The sequence below is a fragment of the Syngnathus acus genome, chromosome 22 (assembly GCF_901709675.1).
Source record: "Syngnathus acus chromosome 22, fSynAcu1.2, whole genome shotgun sequence".
Taxonomy (NCBI): Eukaryota; Metazoa; Chordata; class Actinopteri; order Syngnathiformes; family Syngnathidae; genus Syngnathus; species Syngnathus acus.
The window spans coordinates 9,758,920-9,774,397 of record NC_051106.1 but is presented as its reverse complement, the minus strand read 5'-3'; the positions used below and the strand labels follow the sequence as shown (position 1 = coordinate 9,774,397).

Genomic DNA, 15,478 nt, shown 5'->3' with positions numbered 1-15,478 from the left:
TTTGCAAACTGAGAAGCTTGATGGAAAGAACAAACAGGACAAATTGGCTGAGGTGGTAAACCAGTTCAAGAATGTCTGCTATTGTCTGTCAACAACTTGAACCGTGTTGGACAAAAACTGCACAGATCACACTGGAAAAAAACAAGAAAAAAAAACACTGGCTTGAGAATGCCAAGTGTCTTAAACACATGACAAGAGCAATTTAGGATGATCTTAGACTTGGCAATCTCTGGGGGCGAAACAGGGTGTGAGCCCACTCTTGAATTAGAGACTAACCGAGATTAATTTAATACTTGGGAGTTGTTTAATGCCGTACACTTTCAAGTCAACAGCGATTTATTGGATCAGGTTGCCAGCTTCTATAAAAATCACATTCAAGACATAAAAACAAATAATTTCTCTTGGCCTATATAATTATCTTGGATTTTCAGATGCCAGCGCTTCTCTTACGTGGCCTAAGATAAATACTGGAACAGAGATGCTACAGACGGATGGCATGGGAAGACATAATTCTGTCAACTTGGGACTATTAAGTGTGAAAAGACCAAATTTAGGTGTGCATTTGTTCTTAAAGGGATACACTGTGTTCCTCAACGCATGCAAACCCAAATCTACTTTTAGCTTGTCAATCTTTACAGTCATCATCATTAAAACGCCAGAGATCTTTATCGTCTGATTAAAAAAGAAAAAAACTTATGACCGCAACGACATGAATAGTGTCTAGTCTTTATACTAATCAAATTTAAAAAAGCCATTTAAAAACTGATATTGAATGAAATTCTCCTCGTAGCACATGACTCTGAATTGCTATTTGTGAATTATTTTAAAGGGAAAGATATGTTGGTTTTTTTTATATTCTATTTTAGGATCAAGTTTGCCTTTCCCAATGGCTTTGGCCTACTTGCCTGAGCTCCTCAGTGCTTTAACAACCCCCCCCCCCCCTCGCCCCCTTCACCTCCGATCCCGCCTCAACTCCTCAGTGTAGATTCACTGATATTGTATGTCACAATGCTGACACAGCAGTTCCTTAAGTCGCTCCTCCATTTCTGCACGCTCCTGCCCCGGGGCACTGAGCGCCTGTTTTGGACAATGCCCATCCTTGTTTGCATCACCTCCTCATTTCGGGAATCCCGGCCGGCGTTGCTGGTAACCACTGGACGATGAAGTCACTCTCTCTGTTTAGCTTGCCCATGCCATCGTTAAGTCACTTTCAAACAATGGATGCTTTCTTTATTGCTCTAATAAGGGACGCAAAGAGAAAGTCAGTCGTTGCGACAAGCTAACCTGCACCAACATTGTCACCGACGCCTTTGTGTCAACCATATTCATCCATTCACAGATTGAACTTAACTTTAGACACGAGCAGATTTGTGAACAATATTATGTTATGTTGAAAGAAAAAGTTCAATTGTGTCTTTTTCCAGCATTTGGTCCAATGGGATGCTGGCAACCCAGATTGTTTGCTCCAGCTTGTCAAGGAGCTCATCCAGCAGTACCACCACTACCAATGTCAGCGCCTCCGTGAAAGCTCCAGACTTCTCTTTGAGTACGATAGCCTGCTGGAGGATCCCAACTATGGCCGTAATATGGAGATATATGCTGGACACAAGAACACCTGGGTAAGAATGGTGTTGTTTATCAAATGGAATATCACATTCAGTATGTTTTTAATCTGTCAATTACGCGTCCATCATTAATAAATAAGCTCGTTTCACCATCAAAACACCCTTCTTCTTTTTTCTGCATGTTATTTTGCACATTTTGGGTCAACTCAAATTACCCTGAATGTATTTAAATCAGCAATTTCCGACCACCTGTCGTGGGTGCATGAATAACAAGAAGCGTTCCGTACGCTGTTCAAAGGTCGCCACAACGTCCATCTTTCCTCCTTGGTTTGATCATGTGGTACCAACAAAAGTTTTTTTTTTCCAGATATCGCTTTTGTGTCACATTGTCAAATTCTCCAATACTTGTATTCCAGACAGGGGAGTTTTCCGCTCGCTTTCTTCTGAAACTCCCCGTGGACTTCAGCAACATCCCAATCTATCTCCTCAAGGTAAGTCACTAAGCATTATCTACAAGTACGTATTGATCATTTAACATCCTCAAGATGCCCTTCAAATGTTTTGCGTGGGCCAAAGCGTCAAAGGTCGGATTTGTTTCAAATTAATTTCATGCCGTGTATATGTGGACTCCAGTCTTAAGGGGCTGTGAGCTGACTAATCAGCAAGCCGTCACTCCAGATCTGCTCTGAACTGCGTGCTGTCTGGAGGCTTCTTTACTCTCTCTCTCTCTCTAAGTCTCCTCGCTTACCCTGATTCTCACTCTTTGTCACTTGTACCGTCTTTGCCTGCATGATGCTCGCGGCTTTGGCTCTCTGGCCTTTAACGACATGGCCCATGTTTGTACGGAGAATAGATGCTAAACATATGGCAAATAGCTGCAATCATCAGTCTCACGACCTCCTTTTGTTCCGACATCACTCAGACCGCGAGCCGCTTCAAGGTCTGGTTCTCGCTGTCCCCAGGCAGACTTAATCATCGTTTCATTATTTACAGACAGATTGGCGATCCTAAAAGTATTACTTTTGTCTTCCTGCAGATTTTTAGGAACGACGCTTGGCTCATTCTTGCAGACAACTCTGTAGCATTTTTTTTTTTTTCAAACCCAAGCTGTCAGTCGCTGTAAAGTACAGTCAACATTAACCATTTGTTTTACGGCAATCATTTCATATGCAGTATAAAGTCCTATAAAAACAAATATAAAACAAGCATGTTCAGAAAAAAAATAATAAAATAATATAAAATAAAATAAAAATTCATCACTGGCACGTTAATTTTCAAGCTAATACAAATGAACTGAATTTGCAAATCAATAGTCACATCCAAAATAAAATGATAGCTATTGTGAAAAGTTCAAACCCATTCAGCAATGCTTAGCACATCAACAATATAATAAATTGCCATTTACTGTTTGCAGAGGTCAGACAGTTGACCTTGTTTTGAATCCACCTTCCCAGAAAATTGTGGATGTCCTTGCCGGAGGACAGTAGGTATGGAAATAAAGCGGAAGTGTATTTAGACATGGGCAAGCTTGCGCAGGTAGTGATTGCTTAGCAGCGCTGTGGAGGACAAGCGCTACCTGGAGCAAAGCATTTGTGTGCTTTGCTTTGCCCTCACTGCACTGGACATGTTTACCTTCCTGCGTCGACTGGAAAGCAAGCCGTGGGCTGCTAGTTGACTTCATATTTTAAGGTGGCCAGCCTGTCATGCTCCAAATGAAACAGTAAGGAGGATATAGAGAGCAGAAATGAAGGAAGCATACAATGAGTGTTGGCACTTTTTTTCGTTTTGAAAGGCCATGGGAGCCTTTTGGGTATTGTTGCAGTTTCTCTTTCTTCTGTTGTACCTTCACATCTGTGTGTCTAACATTTTTGTGGCAACATTTAAATTGCAGGTCTGTGCTCGTATTTTGTATTGTACATCCGGTTGAATGGAAACGTCAAGATTGTAAGTAAATCCGTTTTTTTAACCATTTAGTCCATAAATTGTGCATCTCGGACAAATGTTTATCAATATGACACACGGACAGACAAACCCATGTTGATGGAACCTCCTTGGTGGTGGTAATAAACAATTTCCCCCTTAAAGACAAAGCAAAAGCAAATCTATGGTGGTGTTAGACCTACTGCTCCTGTCATTCTCCATTGTATGTGCAACATGCTCCCAAATGCCCAGACAGATCAGTGTGGCGTGACAGCGCTCTCATGTTGGTAGCCTCTGCTCTCGCTTCACTTGAGCTTTGTTTCCCCCACAAGCACTGACCCATGCCACCAGCTCCAAAGCTATTGGTGGCTCTGTTTAGTGGATTTGTTTGTGTCAGTCTGTGTTTTGTGCACGCGTATGTAGCAAGTGTATGAAGCTGAGACCGCTTGAGTATTGGAGGTACGATAATAATAATAATAATGATAATAATAATGCACTGCTGCATCTTCATTTTTTGCCCTCTTTTGGTTCTGGATATATTGTATGGTTCACCAAAGCATTTGCATCCAAGAATGTTTTTACCCTGATTTTTTTTTTTTTTTTTTTTTGCTTCTGCTACTGTTCAAGATCATCTTCAGTAACATCATGCAAATAAGTTGAAAAGGAAACCAAATGCTCTCCTTAAATTATTCTTAATCCCTTTCCATTTATCAGTGCCGTTGTCATCTCACTAGCAGAGAGTGCATCCATTATCCCCAGTGGTCACAAGGGAAGACAGATTAAGGATATTTATAGGCTTGTCAAGGGAATGGAGGGGACAGGCTTGTTGCGCTGTGACTGGCAGCGCAATGTTATGCTTTGCATTTTCTCAATGCTTGAATTTGAGATTTGAATGTATGCCAGCATGTGTGCACAGTCATGAACCACTGAAAGACAAACAAGCATTCACACTCATATTTACACCTATGTATGAGACAAATCAGACTTGTTTTGGAGAATGTGGGAGGAAGGGAAAGTTCCGAGAGAAAACTTCAGCAAGAGGGAAACAGTGAAAAGGAAAGCCTGAACACCGAATGTGCGGCTCCACAGTGTGCCAAATTCTCCATCATGCCACTTGTAACAAATGAAATGAATAAATGATTGACTTGGATAAACATGTTTTTGTGCTCTAAAATTGCCTAGTTCATGTTTTGGGAAGATTGTAAAAGAACAAGTAGAAGCCCAATCCGTCACAGCTGCGGTTACCTTGCCTTTCCGGTTGCCACATAAATGTCACATCTTTCTCAACGACTGGCGGAGCTTTCGTTCTTATGCTTTTCTGTCCTGCCTTTTTGGTCTGACGGTTGAGCTTTTGGAGAAGTCGTGGCTGCAGATAGCCTATTTCATCACAAGTCTTTCTCAATTCTCCAAAGGGTCTCAAAACAACATTTCAATGGATGAGCCAATACTTAATATGACGCTTCGACCCATCATTAAAAATCTCTTTGAGCTGGCCATTTTGTCTTTATACCGCCAAGAACAATCTTTTGCGGGACTGCAAAGAGATTGTCCCAAAGCAAGTGCTTGGAATTTGTGTCCCTGCCGTGCCCTTGCACGGTAAACAGTGACTCAGGAGCTATAAAATAATTGTAGGTTCATCCCAAATGTCCCTATGTGGCTTGTTGCCTCATCTCTGGGAGGAAAAAAAAAAAAAAAAAGTTGTTTTCCCTACTGACATTGCAGTGTAATGTTTACTACACTCTGCGAGTCTGTTCACTGCAGTCATTATTCACCAAACAAAGATGATTTTGTCCCTCAAGTGAAGGTTTAGTGTTGGGATATTTGCTTTTTTACAATGATGGAAACCATTTTTTTATTTGATGAAAGATAGACTTTGGAGTATCATCAAAACTGGGAAATATTTCATGTTTTTTTTTAAGAAATGTCTTGGGATTATGAGATTTTCTTTGTTAAAATTCTTATTGTCATTTTTAAGATAAATTGCATTCTTTGATGAGTTTTTTTATTGTAAAAAAATGACAGTTTCAAGTAGTTTTAGGGACAAATGGCATCCAACTCTTTTTAAGGCTAGGGAAAGATTTTGATTGTGATTGCAGGAATATGTTTTCAGAGAGTATTTACAATTTGCACTTCATACTTGCTCGGAAAATACAAAGCTAATAAATGAGGGGGAAATCAAATACTATATGAAGCTGCATTCATTTTAATTTCAAGTCCCGTTGCCGAGCGATGGCGTGTCTGTTTAGCACTGTGACTTGGCATTTAGTAGGAAAGCAAGTTGCCCAAAAGACATTGTCAAGTAATTGCCAGTTTGGGCTTCACTAATGCAGTGTACGAGTGAAATCTGAAAAGGCCAGCCAATGCTTCCACGCAGATAAACAATTATGTGGCTTTTTAATGGTACATGTATTATAGCTTGGTATATGCTTGAAGATGGATTTAAATGTCACCAATCTCGAAAACAAAACTGCCAAGTGATGTAAATTAGGAGAAATGAGATTGTCGTCCCTATATCTGATATATTGTCGGCCTCTGTCCAAGCCAATATCTAAATATCATATTTAGTACAGTCAAGTGTTATTGCTTGACGCCATTGACACTAAACAAATGGCAGGAAATGCATCATCTTTGTCTTCGATTTGCTGATTTAGCGAAGCGAAACCCTGAAGTTGCATGAAAAAAGGAATCGCTGCGTTAAGTGGGTTTCATCAGTTCTCCGTTTGGTTCATTTGTGATTAGATCTCTGATGCCTACGCACTCAAAACAAGTGCAAGGGTTACTTTTAGCAGTCATTTGAGGCAGCAGGATGGTTTGGTCCATTAACGACAATGCTGTACATATTTATTATTACTCAGTATTGTTCAATTTGGTTTGTTTCCACTTATTTAGACTCAACCTCCGAATCAAGCCCAGCTGCAAAGTTTAACAGATTTTTCTTGTTACAAGGACATTTTGAACAAAATGGAAAAGAAATACTCATAACACCAACTTATTGTGATTGCAAGGTTCGATTGTCCCCTTTTCTCTCTCAATGTGGTTTCCACCCCAATGAGAATTTACTATAATTAGTAAATCATTTAATTGTTACCTAGTAGGCTAGTAGGCTTTGTGATCGTGTATTTTTATTTTTTCTGTCTACGGGTTTATGCAAAACTAGCAGAGAGTTTGAATCATTACCCAAGAAAAATCTCATTCCATTTTGGAGTTCAAAAAGGGAAGATTCAGGAGTAACACAAAGCCAAAATGTTCCAGATAAAAGTCAGTAGATTGCGTGGCCTCCTCGGTCGAGATATCTATGCTTCAACTTGACTGCATTTCTTGTTCCTATTTCAGCCTCCTTTTGAGAGATCAAAAAGCTAATCATCTTTTCGTGTGCTTCGTACCTTCAAGATATTTCGGAGTCTTGCTGTGGCCACTGCCAGGTGCTTTAGCATCTGGTCGTCCGCAGTCATAGCCTGCTGAGAAAATGTCTCAGAATGGGAAAGTTTACTCAGAGTCTAACCAAAGTTGCTTCTCATAATAATAACAAGATGCTTTCATCTTGCGATAGTACCGTCTGGCATTTCTAAAATCAAAGGACGTCTGTGAACTGGAGTGTAAAATAAATTGTGCTTTGTAGCCCATCTATTAACGTACATGATGAATTTTCAGAACCTCCATAAAAAGAAAAACTCTTGCTGAACTGTTGCAAATACAAAACATGTCAGGCAAAGCTAGCAATCTCATCACTCCCAAGAGTTTTTTTCCCCCCAACCTTTTCAACCGTAATCACAAAGCAGTAGTGATGTTGATAAACAATCATTCATACACACCAAGAAGCAATCAATTGCAGATTTTTTTTTTCCTGTTAGTCTAGCCTATCCAACTTTATCTCCACTGTTATCACAAAGGTTGTATCCTGAGGGAGAGATGTCAGTCCTTTTGTTTCATTCCTTGTTGTGACACATTACGAGTGCCACCAGAACCTTGCAGCATTTGGAAAGTGAAATGCAACAAGAGAAAATGTGAGCTTGCATGAATTTCTCTCCGCTTCATGACAGCTTCCAGTTATCTCCACGTTAACTTCCTCTTCACAGCTCTCATTTTAGTTTGGTTTTAAGGGGCACAGGGTCAAAAATCAACAAAAATACAAGCAAAAATAAGTGGATTGAATTGTAAGAAGATGATTTTGTGAGATCAGTGAAAGAAACCTCTCACTGTGAAATCATTCTTGTTAGACAAATATTTGAATGTTTTGCTCTTAGAAACAAGAAAAGGACAAAATGCAAAATAATGTTCATAACGCCTAAGTCAATTGAAAATTAACTTGACTTATTTCTCCAGAACCGTCAGAGTGGAGCTTATTGTTCCTTTTAAAATTCAGCTCCAGGCCAGTTTAGTACCAGGGCTTGGTACCCATCCCTAGGCATCATCTTAAAAAGGCCCTTTGCTTTATTAAAATAATGCTGCAAGGAAGAGTAGGCCAAAACAAATCCACACAGATACGAAAAGTCATTGCCAATTACCAAAGTTAGATTTCGGTTGTATCAGCCAAGAGTGGCCTAACCACTTTTTAGCTTTCGAGTGGAAGTCATAACGGCCAGGTAGCTCCCCCCACCCCCCTCTTAATAAATAGAATTATTTAAAAACTGCATTTTATGTAGCCGTCAAATCGTGACCCCAACACGACTCCTTCATACCAAAGGTCACACCCTAGCACTGTCTTCCTCTGGGATTTGGATCCACTGTCTCTCCCGCCCCCTTAAGCCACCCACGCTATTTCTCCACATGAACATTCCCACCTACCTGCTTGAGCTCCAAACCCCTGCAGAGCGCTAGACTATTCTCAGGAGAGCATCCACCCCCCACCCTCCCTTTCCTGTGCTTCTTCCTCCGTCCCCAACACCATTCTATCTCCCCACACGCACACACACACACACACACACACACACACACACACACACACACACACACACTTCCCCACGCCTCCATGGAATTACTTCCATCTGGCCTACTTTCTGCCCTCGCTCTATATCAAGTTGTACATCGCATGTTGTTTTCCTGTAACACCTTCAAATGTTCATCTCGCTATTGCTGTGTTGTTTTCCTCTTTTCAACTTTGGGGTCACCTGGTTGAGCTGTAAAAGATCTGTCCTGGTTGTTTCTTTCGTCTTCCCATCTCCAATCAATAGTGTACTGCCAAAAGAGCGCCATTGAATCTCATATTCTCACTCTCTGCATTCATTCAATTAAAGGCACCTTGATTTAAACTTTCAGATAGAATTTCTTGTCTTTAGTTGAGGTCAGTGTAAGAGGTACAATTTGAATGACTGCTTTTGTTATATTAATTTGGCCTTGGTTGATTCTTACATCTAGAAAAAAGATCCAAACGAGGCCTTTAAAAGGATGGCAAAATATTATTTGAAGGGAACGTTATTTCTAAAATTGTATTTACACCTGCTATTCATAAAGTATTCTTTATCACATGAAACACATTTGTGATTGCTCACACAGATGCGCACGAGAGCCTCAATTTACATCTTGAGCATAATTATTTGAAATGTCATTGAGTTTTTACAATTCGCAGTTTAGGAACGTTACCACCACCACCAAGTGCCATTCCCCTCAAATAGGGGGCAAGAGGTTGCATTGGTCCCAAAATAAAAACCAAATCTCATTAACAGTGCAGAGGGAGAAAAACACCCCGCAACAGTGTCTGCCAAGCATGATTAATACAATTACAATTATTGCCTGGAGAAATACCACTATAACCAAACTGTTGCACTGCTGTCTTCCTTTTAAATCTCCTCTTAATGTCTGCAGTGGTCTCTCTTGGCTTTTTGGAAAAATATGCTCAGTGTAATATTAATGCACAATTCCTTATTACGGGAATTGGATGAAAAGACGTTTCTGGCCCGATACGGAGAACAACTGTCACGAGAATAAGCATACAGTAGAGGAGCTAATTTAGTCATTCCCATAATGCATGTTATTTTCCACATGCAAGTGATCATACTTGAGTCAGCCTTTGTGGCCAGAAGCCCCAGCAGCATCACACTCTGCAAATGCGCAAACAACAAAAGCCACCACATGCTATCAGTGACACATTATTAGTGGCACTTGGCCACAGTCACTCTTATGACTTGTTTCAGTGAAATCTGATCTGTTTGCATGTCAATGACGCATCTGTTGGTCAGATTGTACTTGTTCCGCAGAACTTTGATTTTGGCTTGGTTCCCATTTCCAGCAATGGAATATTTGACAAACAGATAGATGACTTTATTGCTACAAACTGTATATACAGTATTTATTTTTATTTTTTTGCTAGCTGTACAGCCCGGAATTTTATAGGTGCAGTTGAAAAGATTCTTTTGTTTCATAAAATCATTAAAGTATTATGATGTAATAGTATCCTAACAAAGAACCGCAACATATACCGTCTTGGTTAACTTCTCACGCAATACTTGAGTTTTAAGGTGTGTTGACCTCCAGGTGGAGCATGTGTATTCTATAATCCATTCGGCATTGTGTTCATGACAGAATGAATTCTTGGCACTGACTTCAGCTATGAGCCAGCCTGGTTAATCATCTACCAAACTTGTCACACCAGAGTGTAAAGTCAAAGTATGAAATGAGGGCTTGCTCGGAAGGAAGGAAAAGGCAAAGACTTGAGACCAGGACGTTAGGTCCTCATTTGGGTTGTGGTGATTTGTGCTTGCCCTGGCATGTTTTTGTGGTAGCGGGTGCAGGATTGGCAGCGCCACCACATCATTAGCAATCGTATGCTGGACTTTCTTTCTAATTGCTATTAGGCCCAGTGTCACATTTGTGACTTTATTCCTTCCATGATTCCTTCTTGTGATTTTCCCAATGTCAATTTTCCCTTCCTCTACTTAACCGGTGCACTCAGAGCTGGCCTAGGAGCCGGAGATGTCGTCGCACAACAATTGCGCTGTCAGTCAAGGCAGCGCATGACATCAGGCATGACATTTAAAGTTGGGCGAAGAAGGCGGACGGTCTCTTTACCTCCTCCGTCCGTTCTAGGCCTGCAGTCGAGCCTCTGCGTTTTTGTGTGTTTTGACTTTGGCCAGGCTTGGTCTGGCATAAGGACAGCTGTCACATCTCCAGCCTGTCACTTGAGACACAGAGGAGATGCCAGAGGCCAGGGCAGCAGGAGACACACGGACGGACACAGAGCTACGACTGCGCCGCCGCCGCCGCCTTCATGTGTGTGCGTGCGTGCGTGCGTGCGTGCAGCCATGTGTCCGAAAGAGTAACGGGGGATGGAAGACGTGGGGTGGCGGCCGTGAAGGGGTTGACCGGAAGGCACCCTCTAACCTTGACACAGTATTGCACATTATTCACCCAGCACTTTCTTAAATCTAGCCCTTGAGTAGTTGACTCACTTTCTCTCAGGGCAGGTAGTAAATACTTCTTTAACGTCCGACCATCTCCCCTGCAGGACATCCAGTCTTTATTTTATTTTTTTTTACTAGCAATCCTCTGACCGAGTGTTCACTGCTCATTATAGAAGAAGTTGTCTTCATTAAGGTTCTGCCCGTGGACTGGAAGCTTTTTTAGTTTGCTCACGTTTCACGTTTTGTGTATCTGGTTATTAGTGTTTTTCTGTTTATTGTCTTTGTCAATCTTTTCACTCTTATCCTCTGACAATAGCCACTGCTCAATTCGCCCTCCTCTCAGTCACCTCAGGAAAAACGTATTATCGTATTTTCAAGCATGTGGTAATTTCTCATCACAGAGCTGGACGTCCAAATTATACTTAGTCAATTTCTCTGCATGTATGTGCAAGTGTTAGCAGCTGAACGCCATACTGAATTGAGTTTTTGAATACCCACCACACCAAAAAAAAAAAAACCTGCACATGAGGATGTTTCAGAAAATGTGCCAAAGAAATGCGAGTCACTTATGAGCCAAATCCAATCTGTTTGACTGTTTTTAATTATAAGTATTTATGTTTTGAATGGGAAAAGGAAAACCAAGCGAATGTCAAAGGTTGACTTTGTTTTGCTTCCTTATTGCACTGATGCAATATAACTTGTGGCAGCTCTTTGCAGTCGGTTGGAACGAGATGAGTCTGAATCATTCCACGAAAAGGCTCTCCCTTGTTCTGAGCGGATTGTGTGATAGTCCCAAGAAGGCTGTGTACAAACTGGCCCATGTTCCTCCTCTGGCCCTCTCACCTTCCTGTTACTTTTCATCCATCTGTGGTCGCTGTCCCAGTAGAAAAATTAAATCACCTTTAAAGACAAGAACAGGACTTGACAGCTACAAACTGGAGCAAACTAATCTTTTCCCAAACCACAGCAAGCAACCACGGCAGTCCCACATCTTCATGCCTGTTCCTATCTGTCCCATATCGTCAGCGGCAGAAGCCGCCGGCCGGGCTGGCCGGCCGGCGCTGCTGTGAGACACAGAGCAAGCCTTGTTTACTGATGCAGACTATATTGATGTGAGCTGATTCCATCAGGCCACACTTTTGGATGCCACATACATACCCTGCCATATTTTCCTCTGCCTCTCCTCGGCCACAAATGTATCAAGACGTCGTTTCTCGGGGCTGGTATATTCCAATTTAATAAAAAAGAAAAAAGTCTTTGGTCGCTACAATTTTCATGGCCGTTCTTTTTAACGGCAGTCATTTTGACACGGTAAACAAACAGATAAGCAGAAAGAAAAATCCCACAAGTTTGATGGGTACTCTTAACCTCATGGTCTATGCTACTTTCTGAAAACATGTCACATTTTTAAAGGCTGGCTGTTATTTTTCGGTTCCACATTTTCACGAAATGGATTTTTTCTTCCACCAATCAATCATCAACCTTTTCCTCAAGTCTCGACGACTAGTTGGGTTTTGTGAGCAGCGGAGCAAAAATGGGCCCGATTAGCTTATGGGTCGGATCACATTGGAAGCTATCAAGTGCTTGAACTGTGCCTCCATCCATTCATCGTGCGTGCTGGTTAGATTTCCCCTCACCGTGGCGAACGAACAGAAGCAATTATAACAAACGGATGAGTTCAAACCATCTGTAAGACATTTGATTATCACTGCAGAGCCTTTTTGTCAGGGCAGGGGAAGAGCCTGTAATATTTGATGGGAAATTGCACTAATGACAGTGCCTGCATGCCTGCCTGGGAAGTGGCCATGCTCGAGGAAATATATCACACAATGAGAAAGTCCAACCTCTGAGAGAGAGAGAGAGAGGCGGATGAAGGTTTTAGCGCGCAGCTCCGGGTGGCCTCTGTAAGCATCTCACACATGACTTGATTGGTGCTCCGAGTCATCAGATCAGCCTCATGTTGAAGATGTTGAAACTAATGTAGCATGAAACCAAGCAGATGTTTCTTCTGGTGTCTTTCCTCTTATGCTTGCTGCAGTCAACCATATTTTCGGACTCGAGCAATACTATCATGTTGGATTTTTTCTTTCCATTTGGTTGAGAAAAATGTCAGAGCCAAAGAACCGTTTTAAATTCTTCCATTTATGACCCATTCCTCAAAAGTAGCATACCGGTCGGTGGATGTTCCTCAAAGGTTGACCTGTATTTTCCTGCCTAGGATACGGCACTGGACCCTGGAGAAGATGTGGCTCTTCTCTCTGTCAGCTTTGAGGATGCTGAGGCCACTCAAGTCTTCCCCAAACTCTACCTTTCTCCAAGTATTGAACAGTAAGTAGGAGTCCGCCAACCTCGAGTTCAATCAATGCGATATTCTGTTTTCCATTCTCAAGAAGCATTGCCTATGGAAACTATGCCTAGGAAAGAAAAAATAAATAAAATGCGAGTCGAAGAATTGCTCACTTGCATAATGTTGAAAAGAGTTGCAAAAGAGTCTCTAAATGCACAGATGCTCCAAAGAGAGAAAGTTGAGTGCTGTTGCAACTGGCCCTGGGAGTGGCCGTCCTTAAGAGACGATTGCAAAAGCACCAAAGTCAAAATGTTTGTCTATACGTGTTGAATGAACACATACTTTTAATATTGTGCCTGTGTGTATGTGTGTTCACATTTTTGTCGCACCAATGGGTGACTCGTTCGTTGGTGTGTGTGTGTGTTTGAGTGTGTGAGAGAGCGAGCGCCAGGTATGGGCCCACTCTGACCCCGGGGCCCAACGGTCTGGGCTTTCGTGCTTAGAATAATCTCGACCTGATGTTTATTTACAAGCACACGCCCCGTCGCACCAGGTTAACAGACCTCTGCCCCTCCTCGTTGGCCAAACGCCTCCCCTGTGCTCCTGCTTCAGTGTTTTCCGTCCCATCTCATCAGATGTTTTCCCATCCCTTATTTCTCTTTTTATACGGTACTTTTCATCAGAATCATTAAAGGTGATGTCAAATGCAATTCAAAGCTGGATACAGTTGTGATTCCCACTCGCGTAGATTTCAGTTTTTTTATTGTTCTTTTGGGCAGTAGCAAGATACTCTATTATGCAGATGAGCGAAATATTTTAAAGCCAGTTAACCCCCGTATTATTTTTGTCAAGACTTTCTCTTGTTTTGGAACTCATTAGTGTGCAGCTTTACCTCCAGCCTCACTAAGAGCTGCTTCTGCTTCTCATTGCATCCATCTTTTGGCTTGCTGTGGCTCGAAGGGCTTCTGCTTGAAATATGCTTTCTCTTCGCACTTCCAGCATACATTGTATGCATCTTACCTTTTTTTGCACTTTTACTCAGGCCTCTCCTCCTCTGGCAGTTACATGAGGAGATGGGACAGAAGGAGGCTAAAGGCAGTGTGCTGCAACGTTTGAACTGAAAAAGGCTGCTTGACGCGAAATGAGGAAAGCAACAGTGCAAATGCAGACGCTCCAAACTCTCATTTGCCAGCCTCCTCTTCCTGCTCAATGTTCGACTCTTTCTCTAAAGACATTTGCACATATGCATATCAAGGCCCTCTGTGAATATCCCCCCTTCCATGCTTTTTATGCACCTTTTTGTCAGCTGTGTGGGAGTGTGTTAATTCATCACCCAAGGCGGCTTCTTCGCTCTTGTTTCAAAACAAATGATTGCATGTGTGTACCAGTTTGTGCATTTTGCTCTTATTCATCACGGATGCTCCTTAATTTCACATGGGAGTGTGAGTTAGCCCGCCTTTTAGCATACTTGTCTTTATGCAAATGACTTGCCCTGCTAGTTTGCCTACATGTTCCCGCTGACCCTTTTTAGTGTCGTAGCGAGCTCATTATCGCACTTTGGCTCTGCTGAAGGGGAAAGATGTCTTTGTCTGCCCCATTTTTCTGGCAAGATAGCGACCCATTTGGTGTCAATTTTAGATGATGAAGCTTCAATTCCTATCATGCAATCTTAGAAAATGATTGGAATCGGTTTATGCGCTTTTGAAAATCCAGGAGCTAAAATGTAACGCAGCAACGTTAGTGGATTTATATTTGGGACGTTTATTTCGAGTTGAAATGACAGGATTTGGTATTTTGCATCCTGGTTGTTAGTGTCCGCCTTTTTTTTTGTTTTTCTTGACCAGATTTGTTTTCCCAAATTATAATTTCGTTTTATCGTCTATCTTCTTCTTCTGTCCCTCAACCACCTCATTGCCTTTTTTTTTTTTTTTTCTCCAAACGTCTGCAGCCTGTTTCCTCTCTCGCCATCTTTCTCCATTTTCTATCACTCCCTTTCCTCCGCTGATCCCTCTGGCTGATCCTCAAAGGGAAACGAGTGAGTGAGTGGGACTTAAAAGCAAGAGAAGCGCTCTGCTCTACCCAGCAAGGTCGTCGCTCACTCGACATAGAGAGGAAAAATGATAGAAAAAGAAAAAAAAAATCAACACGCTGGAGAGGGAGCGCGGTTCCCTCTCATTTTGTCTTCCTTCCACTTCTTTTCTCTTTTCTTCTCTCCAGTCACGGCAGGATTGTTTGATATCTTCCTTTCATTCTTCCTTGGGTAGGGGCTGAGCAAAACTTGCAAAGCCCCCCTGAGCAGCAGCGTTGTACCTCAGTTTCGATTCCCACTGGCTCCCGCTTTCTTGCTCTCTCTGTCTCTCTCGCTGCAT

General features: G+C 41.9%; 1 protein-coding gene across 2 annotated transcripts in view; it reads left to right on the top strand.

Moving 5' to 3' along the window:
- Positions 1-15,478, top strand: part of babam2 (BRISC and BRCA1 A complex member 2) — a 32,088-nt gene that overhangs the window by 7,724 nt on the left and 8,886 nt on the right. For both annotated transcript variants that reach the window (XM_037242476.1, XM_037242475.1), the window contains exons 5-7: positions 1,425-1,619; positions 1,982-2,056; positions 13,041-13,150. In XM_037242476.1, coding sequence (XP_037098371.1) covers positions 1,425-1,619; positions 1,982-2,056; positions 13,041-13,150 — 380 coding nt within the window. The remainder of the gene's footprint in view (positions 1-1,424; positions 1,620-1,981; positions 2,057-13,040; positions 13,151-15,478) is intronic.